The sequence below is a fragment of the Lampris incognitus genome, chromosome 17 (assembly GCF_029633865.1).
Source record: "Lampris incognitus isolate fLamInc1 chromosome 17, fLamInc1.hap2, whole genome shotgun sequence".
In the NCBI taxonomy this organism is placed as follows: domain Eukaryota; kingdom Metazoa; phylum Chordata; class Actinopteri; order Lampriformes; family Lampridae; genus Lampris; species Lampris incognitus.
Genome location: NC_079227.1, coordinates 11,177,698 through 11,188,487, shown reverse-complemented (window position 1 = coordinate 11,188,487; position 10,790 = coordinate 11,177,698). Strand labels below are relative to the sequence as shown.

Sequence of the window (10,790 nt, the reverse complement as noted above, 5' to 3'; positions counted from 1 at the left end):
ACATCTGAGGTGAGACTCGTCTCACGTCGTCAGGACAGTCTCCATCCTCAGGCGTGCTCAGGGAAAAGCAGCTGCATTTAGAGAAGGTGAGGATGAAAGCGGGAGGTGCAGCTGTTTGGCAGGACAAGCAGGTTTACCTCCACAGCTGCTGAAGGGGAGCGCTCCGAAATTTACTCTGCACTATTTGTTCACTCGTGAAGCCACAGAAATGTCAATTTTAACTCGCAAGAACCTCACTGTCATTATTTCTTTGACCTCTTTGTGTCAGTTTGAGCTCAACAAATACCGTTCAATCTATTTCAGCTGCTGATGCACAATAAGTCAACTTTAACAGTAAAGGCTTGCGATTATAACTGACTAGTAATCTGTTCTTCCTGCTATTCTTGTTGAATTGTTTTCAACTTGATTTATTTTTTTGCCAGATGTTGTTGCCTTTGCTCTGTATTAGCTACAGTGTGAGCATGGTTTACATTTCTTGTTTTCTTGTACATCATCAGCTTTTCTTTTGCCCCGTTCGTTAGTCTGTGTTATCTCGTGCTGTCTTGTTTATTCCGCCCCAGCAGAAAGTTCTCTGGAAGAGACGAGCATCCTAAACATGACCCCCCCCCCTTTTACATGCAGGGGAACTGAATCTCAACAACGAGCTCTCCAGATTAACGTCTCCATGTCGTTGCTTGTACTTCTATTTGAGTTTCTCCACAGTGCCGTTAGAGTCGGCGAAACGTGAAGTCACGATGGGCAAAAGGTTTATGCTGCTGGTCCTGCTCACCATCCCGGCCGGCCGGACCGGCCTTATGGCCTTAAGGGCTGCACGCACACCTACCCGGAAACACAGACCACGTGACGCTTCCGCCGGGGAATCACAAACCTCGGCGAACCTCATCCCAGACGACCGTCAACTTGCCCCAGAACCGGATCAGAGCCATCCCCTCTGGGACCCAGGGGCGTTTCCAGGATTTGAGGACATTCAGGGCTTGGCCCGGACTTCTGTAGGGGGGTCCGGGGGGGATCCTCCCCCGAGCAAAAAAAAATTTTTTCATGCACTCTGGCACCTTATTTACATTCAAAGTACACGTCTCAATCATTGAAAAACTGAAATGTTTACCTCAGAAACTGTTGCCTACTCTCCAGATTATGAATTGTGATGTTAAAAATATGAAGTTGTTAGTAATTAGTATGAATGAGTCGTTACCTCAGGCCCTGTGATGGCCTGGCGGCCCGTCCAGGGCGTCTCCCCGCCTGCCGCCCAGTGACTGCCGGGATAGGCTCCAGCATCCCCGCCACCCTGAGAGCAGGATCAGCGGTGTGGCTCATGGATGGATGGAGTCGTTACCGTTTTAGACGCAGAAGACAGGAAGAAATGGAAACGGGACGATCCGCTGTGGCGCCCCCTAACGGGAACAGACGAAAGTAGTAGTAGTAGTAGGAGTCGTTACCGTTTTAGTTCGTTTAATGGAAATTTGATTTATTTACGAGAAAACCCCTGCTAAAGGAGAATAAAAGTATGCTGTGGGGTCAGACGAGCATGGCCGGCTAGCTAAACGGCACCTACGGTCATGATGAAGAGACATTCTCTTCTGGAAAAATCCAAAAAGATTTGTTTTCTTTTTCGCCGCCATTTCTCCGCCACTCGTCTCTTCCCGCCTTAACTTGTGTCACGTCACTCAGCGCTGACCATCTGACCGTCGCACGCACACGCACACGCACGCACGCACACACACGGAGTTAGTTTAGAGACCTTGACAGGCTGTTATGTTAGGAAGACTATCGGACATTCACACACGTTACGTTATTGTGTCGGGCTTCACACGGGCTTACATTTAAAATTATATTCGGCGCTACACTCGAAACGGTCGGGGCTTAAAATGACCTGGCGACGCCAATGCTGGGACCTTCAGAGGCCTGCTGAGGCTCGGAGACCTGAACCTGGGCCAGAACCTCCTGGTGTCTCTGAGATGGGGGGATTCAGAGGACTGTACCATCTGGACCGGCCCAACTTCACCTTCAACAGCATCTCTCACACGTCCACCCTCAAGGCCTTTGAGTACCTCAGCAGGCTGGATATCCTCCTATGGGCCCACAAGCGAACCGCACACATCTTGACAGGCTTCGATTTCCTCCCTGGAATCCGAGTGCTGGATGTTTACCTGAACAACCCGGTGACCTTCGACCTCCGAGAGAGCGGCAGCTCGACCTCTCGACCGTTCCCGCCACGCAACGTGTGTGGCGACGCGTCACTTCCTGCGCAGCGAGTGGCGCTCCGTCAAGTTCCAGGTGGCTAGCTTGCGGCTTCTCCGTGATGTTAGCGACGTCCTGCTGCTGGTCCTCCTGGAGGAGATACCAGACAAGCGTCTCTCCCCCTACACACGCCTGCGCAAGACTGCGGAAGAAGACGTTCTTCCTCTGGCCAGACCACAGGGTAGAGGCTATTTCCCATCGATGCAGAGAACGGAAATGGAGTAGAGAACGGTCAACTGAGCATGCGCGAAATGCCTCTACCATGCCTCCACACGCCCCGCGTAGCATCCAGGCGCTAGGATTCTAGGAAGACCCACCCCTACTCTGCGTCTGATTAGCTAACTTTAACCCTAACCCCGCCCTAACCCTAACCTACCCAAACAACGGAGGCAACGAGTACTTGCGCATGCTCAGTTGACCGTTCTCTGCATCGATGGGAACTAGCCTCTACCAGGCCACAGTCAGGAGCGAGATGCATTCTGGGTCAGACTGACAAATGTGTTGAGAAAGAGCGAGGAAGAGAAGGATAGAGGATGAAGACAGGATGACTTGGTCAGGCTAATTGGTACTGACCTCAGTCATGGCACAGGTGTTACACCAAAAATAATACACAACTGTATTCACAACTTGAATAAGAAAACATGCAGAACAGTTTTAAGTACGTTTTGTCATCTCAACACTGAAGATGATTACGAGATACACACACACACACACACATACACACACACACACACAGCACTCCACCATGGCGTTACAAGTCATTTACCTCCACAAACATCCATTTCAAAATGTACTTTCCTACATTTTCCTGATATCTCAACAGTTTGCGCAACACATTGAGGTGGTAGTCGGCAAAATAATGAGGCCAAGATTCAGAAACACTTCATTTATTTGACGTACATTCAAACAAAAATAAAAAATATTCATATATTTATAGATATATTTCATATAGAGCTAGTAAGCAAGGTACAACTTAAAAACAAACACAAACAAGTTTTCCAAATGGCGCATATATATATATATATATATATATATATATATATATTCACACAAGGTGTTATTTGAATACTATACAGTGTGTACCCATAGCTGCACAGGTTTCATGGTTGTATATATTTCTTCACTCGGTTGAGGCACAAAGACTATCTCAAAAGACAAGGATTTCAATTAAAGTTTGGGGATTGGGCCTAGTGCTTCAGGACAGCTTCATACAGTAAAACATCTGAATCTTAACAGCTAAACCAAAAGGACTTGCAATGCAAAGCTTATCGATGCCAGAGATCCACACTGAAAAGTAAAGCAGGGGAAAAAAGGAGGCAAAGTGATCATTCCACATATCAAATTATCATACAGTCATGCAAAGTTCTAAATATGTAAGTGTAGTAGAGTCGGTTTTTTGTTCTCCGAGATGAATTTCTCACACTGAACTCAAAACTATGAGCAAACCCAAGTCCATGATGTAAGCACACGCGAGAGAGAGAAAGGGAGAGAGAGAGAGGGAGAAGGGAGAGAAGGAGAGGAAGGAGAGGAGAGAGTGAGAGCGAGAGAGAAGCTTCCGTATCATCACTGGCAAGTTAGGGCGGTTTAACTATATTGGACAGAAGTCATCAAGTTTGGTTGCACTGTAATAGCAGGTGGCTTTAAGTCACTATACTAATTTGAGACAAAAATAAAGAAAAAAAATCTGCTTCCTCAAGTAGTCAAGATATAAGTGCAACCCTCCCATTACAACCCCCCACACGCACACAGACACTCAAATAATGTTATAAAACTCTCACACGTCACCAAGATTAGAATCACATTTTCACCCCACTATCAATCAAACCAGTATCTAAGTACAGCAGATGCCCCAATCGTCAATGGCAACCCAGACTTCCACATATCCAGTAGTTATGTACAACGCAACCGGTGCAACATTAAACAGAGAAATCATCAATTAGAGAAATTATAGTACTCAAAACAATAAAATACAGCAGATATTCTATGAATTCCTATTCGGGGATATATATATATATATATTTATATATTATCCATACTGTGTATTGCTATCCATTTTGGCTTTTTGGAGGATCAATAACTAATATGAAACACCGTCGGTTAGCCCTCTCAAAAGCTGAGAGCAGAAGCATGAGGTTTCACCATTCAGGACCATTTCCAGGTGAAGGTTATTACCACAGGAAAACTTTACACAGGATCGATTCAGTGGTGTAAACAAAAACAAAAAAAAGATGAGAATTCACTTTTAAAAGGAAAAAAAAAACAATCCACAAAAAACACACTACAACCTCGCATTGGGTACCGGGTTGCAGCGAGCCCATGTTTATGTACTGATCCTGCCAGTTCCTGTTCGGCTGGCAAAGCCTTACCAGTCTGACTGGAGGAGGGGGGGGGGGCAAGAAAACGACAAGGAGGAAACTCCAGATTCCCAGGATTCAAATCTTTTTTGAATCTTTCGCCTCAAATAGCTTCATTCGTTCCTGCACGGTCAGGCCCTCTTTGAGGCTCTGGAAGACAAAAGGAGAGAAGAAGTGAGGCGGATTACAGGTTATCAGCCTACATTTACACCCCACTCTTTTTGTATGTATCCCATTTTTTTGACCGCCTATTTACACCCGTGTTTAAAAGTGACCCCTCTCTGGCTCCGGTGCGTCCACCGTAACTCTTTGGTGGACGCCTGAAACGTCCCGCACGCGTCGGCCGACTCAATTTGGTCACCGACGCCGAGGTGAACCACCACACGTGAGCGCTGCGTTACTCAACGTGCAGCTGAAGCGTGAGAATGTCGCTTTCTGAATGATGTGCAACTTGCGATGGCTTGGAAAACCCCACGAGGCGGAGGTCAAGACTCTTATCCGGCGTATTTCCACAGATACAGTGGCTTCACACCTCTTCACTCTGTGTGTGGTAGATTTGACGTTAAATGGATACTTGTATAAAGAAGAGATTTCAGTTTTTCATTTTTAATAAATTTGCAAAAATTTGCAAAAACAATGTTTTCACTTTGTCCTTATGGGTTACTGAGTGTAGATTGATGGGCGAAAATGGCAACTTTATCCATTTAAAATTAAATCAGGGGCGTCCGGGTAGCGTGCCGGTCTATTCCCTTGCCTACCGACACGGGGATCGCCGGTTCGAATCCCTGTATTACCTCCGGCTTAGCTGGGCATCCCTACAGACACAATTGGCTGTGTCTGCGGTCGCTGCAGTAGCGCCTCCTCTGGTCGGTTGGGGCACCTGTTCAGGGGGGAGGGGGAACTGGGGGGAATAGTGTGATCCTCCCACGTGCTACGTACCCCCCGGCAAAACTCCTCGCCGTCAGGTGAAAAGAAGCGGCTGGTGACTCCACATGTATCGGAGGAGGCATGTGGCAGTCTGCAGCCCTCCCCGGATCGGCAGAGGGGTGGAGCAGCGACCGGGACGGCTCGGAAGACTGGGGTAATTGACCGGATACAATTGAGGAGAAAAGGGTGGGGGGGGGTTAAATGTACAACACAAAGTGTGCAAAAACTGAAGGGGTCTGAATACTTTGTGAAACCACTGTGAATGTGGTGAAAACGAGATCTGAAAATATCGACTCCATGTGCTTTTCTTCCCGGTCGCACATTAATAACGCACATCTGATCTGTGCCACGCGAGCAAAACTCAAACTCAGACTCGGGTCACTTGTGCCAGGCGGTCCAAACGCGGCCCTGCGGTTCAAATGAGTGCAGCCTCCACCGTTGAGACGACACGGCGGCTCGACCTGAAGAAACAAGTCCGCTTTGGCAGACGGAGTAAATTCAAGACTCACGGCGGCAGGCCTCATTATCCCGAACCAATGAGCAATCTCTCCACTACGCCAAACGACCAACACTGAATGAATGACCCACAGACAGACACACACCACCAGTGGCTATATTCAGTGCTGTTCTGCTCCTTCACATGCGGTAACTTTAACGTCGGTGTCCCGAGGCCCGCCGCCCTGACATCTGTGAAGTGACGGCACGGCACGCCAGCGCCAACGCAAGACGTGTGGGGAAAAAAACAGTCGTGCAAGTGAAACACCAGACAAGACGAGTGAAACCAAACCAGACGGGCTTATTGTGGTGCAGACGTCTTCCACCGCTGAAGACTCACGGACGAAGAGACGACAGACGACAGCACACAAAGGGTTAACCAGCACAGAAAGCTGAAAACAAAGCCAGAGCTTCTGAGAAGGCTCAAGTCTAATGAAAGAAAAACAAGATGGCTGTAAATTGCTGTTCTACTTGCGTGTGTTGACCCGGTTCACTGAACTCTTCATGAAAAAGTGTGGTGTTGTCCAGATTAAAACAAAGGGCCCCACGCGGCAGCTAGATTGTGGTGGTGTTGCTGAACTTTAAATGTACGGGTTTTATCTTTAAGTGTTGGGGGAATTGAAGCCTGGACAACATGTCCTCACTTTCTGGTCTCCATATTCTCGACCGACCTTCCTTTTTTTCTCTTTTTTTTTTTAACATACAGCTCTGTGATACGGGGGAGCCAAATTTAGTGGCGGTTAACCTCCGCTGATCATCTTCTCCGAGATCCGCTAATGTCCGCAACTTTTGAGAGGCTCTTCTCACATTTGGACAAATAGGGTCATTCTGGGAGGCGGAGAGGCGGAGGTTGGGGGTGGAAGGGAGGTGTCATGCGAGGAGGGGGGAGGACATGCTCAGTCTTGCTTTCATGCTATACCTACAGCACATCTCGGGTCGGGGGGGGGGATAGGGGAGGGCAGTTGACCCCCCTCCCCCCACGGTGGGAGTATCAGCTATCCAACGAGACCTGTTCGGTGACAAACTGACGGACAACAGAGACAGATGAACAAACTTGCGATGAACAGGAATATCCACTCACCAACAAGTCCACATACAGAGAAACAAGGAGCTGGACAAGACAAACGCCAAAGAGACCGGAGTCTTACAACACCGCGGACAGCAGGTGCCGGACTGAGCAGTCAAACATGAAGAATGAATGAATCGGCACAATCTAAGTTCACTAAAATTCACTTCTCTTGGTGCTAAAAACACAACATTAGCTGCGGAGTCTTATTTTTGCAACCATGAAGAACAAGGAAACGGGAGGGTCAACTCGTATGACCGGTTCGACTCTCACCTTTGACCTCATGCCTCTGATTTGCTTGGTAACAACTGTCGATCGTTCCTTCTTCATGAAGTCCGGGTTACTTTTGGATTTCATTATATCTGGAAAAAAAAAGGAGGATGACTTCATTGGTAAAATATGATCTGATGACCTGAACAACATAGCAAAAACTCAACAGTAGCAAAAGGAGCAGCAGTTTAAACATCCATCCATCCATCCATCCATCCATCCATCCATTATCCAAGCCGCTTATCCCAATCAGGGTCACAGGATGCTGGAGCCTATCCCAGCAGTCATTGGGTGGCAGGCAGGGAGACACCCTGGACAGACTGCCAGTCCATCACACACACACACACACATTCACACCTAGGGACAATTTAGTATGGCCGATTCACCTGACCTACATGTCTGTAGACTGTGGGAGGAAACCGGAGCACCTGGAGGAAACCCACGCAAACATGGGGAGAACAAGCAAACTCCACACAGAGGACGACCCAGGACGACCCCCTAGGATGGTCTACCGTGAGGCTCAAACCCGGGACCTTCTTGCTGTGAGGCGACCGCGCTAACCACTGTGCCACCGTGCCGCCCAGTTTAAACATAAAACTTTCAAATCCTTGGTATCAATTCCACCTCCGCACAACTATGAAAACTCAGATTTTACAACAGAGGGAGTCAAAAAACTGAATCGTGTCCGACTTACCATATCCGGGGCTATCGGTTCTGTCCAAGGCTCGCTCGCCCAGAGCCTCGGTCGCAACGAGGAGCTTCTCCTTCAGTTTGTTGATGTCGCAGTCAGCCTTCGCCTTCACAATGCTGAGCTCCGTGTAGATGTCCTTGTATTTGTCTGTGGCATATTTCTTGTCCTGACAAAATGAGACAGGGTCGTTTGTGTTAACATAATGACATCTTATGTGGTGACTGCAGTGGCGTTTGAGATTTCAGGACCATGGACTGAAACGGTCGCTATTTTCTGCCACATCTGCTCTTTAACAACTTCAATTCCTTTTCAGACTCAACCACGGTTACCTTCTTCTTGCATTAGGCCGCAGTTAGGATGTGAAACACTAGGGGCAGTATTATTTTTTCTGAGGAAAACTCTACCCGACAGTGACCATTAAGATGAACGCCTATAAAAGCGTTCAGGATTTGGATATTTTTTGGCAGTAGCTCAGAGGTAGAGCGGGTCGTCTGGTAACTGGAGGGTTGCCGGTTCGATCCTCGGCTCCTCCTTGCAAAAATGTCGAGGTGTCGCTCAACACCTCGACATGAGGGGAGGGGGGGAATCCCCCCCCCAAAAAAAGATTGAATTGCCTTACCCTTAAAGCAGACTGGAGTTCGTCTTTCAGGGAGTGTATTTCCTGTTTGAGATACTGTATCTCCGACTCTTTGATCCGTAGCAACACCTGCAGGAGGAGGAGGAGGACAAGCTCGGGTGAGAACGCCGAGTCTTAATGCGTTTGTATGCAGGTGTGTTTATGTGCGTAGTAGTGTGAGTCTATGTAATGGTGTGTGAGCTAGCTTGTGTGTGTGTGTGTGTGTGCACAAATGTGTTTGTTAATGTTTGTGTTGTGAGAGCCAGTGTGTGTGTGTGCGTGTGTGTGTGTCTCATTACCTCTAGCTCATACAGGTCTTTGCCCTGGGTCAGCGGCGACAGTGCCGTTTCCCCGCTGAAAGATGAACGCATACGGGTGATCTCTGCCGTTAGTCTGTTGTTCAGTTCCTGAGGGGCGCACACAGGTCAGTGTCAGGTGTGCAGGAAGGAGTCAGAGAGTGTGTGTGTGTGTGTGTGTGTGTGTGTGTGTGTGTGTGTGTGTGTGTGTGTGTGTGTGTGTGTGTGTGTATGTGGTTTTTAACCTGATTGTGTGCATTGAGCTCCTGGTTCTCCCGCTGACACTGTCTGAGGGCCTGCCTCTCGGCCTCCAGCGCCTGGGCCAGGTGAGCGTTCTCCAGGCACTTCTGGGAGTACTGCTCCGACAGAACCTCCAGCTCCCTCTGGATGGACTGCAACTCCTCTCTGAGCGGCCAAACCACCAGGGAGTTAGAAAAAGGTATTCTGACAACAATAAGTTTGTATGCATGATGCTTTGTCACAAGGACAGTAAGACAGGAGTCAAACATTTTGGAACAAAATGACTTTAAAATGAGATTTTAAATTGAAGCAAACTACAGGATCCTGATTTAAGTCTGGAGTCATGTGGACTCTGAACATGTGGACCTTTTTAAAATGTTATAACAACAAGATGATTTTGTGTTTTTGCAATATGGATGTCTCTCAATAGAATAGAATAGACTTTGTCATTTGTACATACATACAGTAACATTCACTCTCTGCTTTTAACCCATCCTAGCCATGTACCGCTAGGAGCAGTGGGCAGCCACCGTGCAGCACCCGGGGACCAACTCCAGTTCTTCTTTCCATTGCCTTGCTCAGGGGCACAGGCAGGAGTATTAACCCTAACATGCATGTCTTTTTGGTGGTGGGAGGAAACCCATGCAGACACGGGGAGAACATGCAAACTCCACACAGAAAGGCCCTGGGACGGCCTGGGGTTCGAACCCAGAACCTTCTTGCTGCGAGGCAACAGTGCTAACCACTGGGCCACCATGCCGCCAAACAGCAGTTTTATCATGCTGAACAGCGAAAAGACACACATCTCCATAAGTCACAGCAGCGAGCGACAGGTTTCCTTCCTAAATTACTATTGTATGTTCTCACTACAGCAACCAGCAACACAAACTGACCTTACTGGTAACGCTCATCATAACCATGCACCAACCCCAATGTTATGGCACATTATGAACATTTTCTCACGCAACGGGCTCATCACTAACAAGTTAAAAATGTTTTCTATGTTAGACCTTCAGGTTTTAAATCTCTTTATGCCTGACCCTGATGAGGACCATGCAACGTTTATAACAAATATTTAATGAAGTTGTGTTTATTTAATATTTAAGCGAACGTTGTCTCTAATCGAAAATTTCTATTAAGCTTTTTTAAGTCCTTTTTTAATGTGCATCTGATTTCACTGTTGGCTCTAGCACCCATTCTCCTTCCACAATGCTTTACCTGACCCCACCCAACCAGCTTCTGGGGCTTGAACACTGAACTAAGAGCACGCAAAACAGGTGGCGTTTACAAAGACTAAAACTAGGGAGATTCGGGGGTGTCCGGGTAGCGTAGCGGCCTATTCCATTGCCTACCAACATGGGGATTGCTGGTTCGAATCCCCGTGTTACCTCCCGCTTGGTTGGGCATCCCTACAGACACAGCTGGCCGTGTCTGCAGGGGGGAAGCCAAATGTGGGTATGTGTCCTGGTCGCTGCACTAGCACCTCTTCTGGTCAGTCAGGGGGCCTGTTTGGGGGGGGGGAGTGGGGGGGGATAGCGTTATCCTCCCATTTGCTATGCCTCCCTGGCGAAACTCCTCACTGTCAGGTGTAAAGAAG

At 48.0% G+C, this 10,790-nt stretch overlaps 1 protein-coding gene across 2 annotated transcripts in view; it reads right to left on the bottom strand.

Annotated features, from left to right (window-relative positions):
• Nucleotides 1–3,109: 3,109 nt before the first annotated feature.
• si:ch73-103b11.2 (myosin phosphatase Rho-interacting protein) overlaps nt 3,110–10,790 on the bottom strand; it is a 94,030-nt gene continuing 86,349 nt past the window's right edge. For both annotated transcript variants that reach the window (XM_056297718.1, XM_056297719.1), the window contains 6 exons: nt 9,199–9,358; nt 8,957–9,064; nt 8,661–8,747; nt 8,045–8,207; nt 7,354–7,442; nt 3,110–4,742 (listed from right to left, as the gene is read on the bottom strand). In XM_056297718.1, the coding sequence (XP_056153693.1) occupies nt 4,671–4,742; nt 7,354–7,442; nt 8,045–8,207; nt 8,661–8,747; nt 8,957–9,064; nt 9,199–9,358 (679 nt within the window). In that variant the 3' untranslated portion in view covers nt 3,110–4,670. The remainder of the gene's footprint in view (nt 4,743–7,353; nt 7,443–8,044; nt 8,208–8,660; nt 8,748–8,956; nt 9,065–9,198; nt 9,359–10,790) is intronic.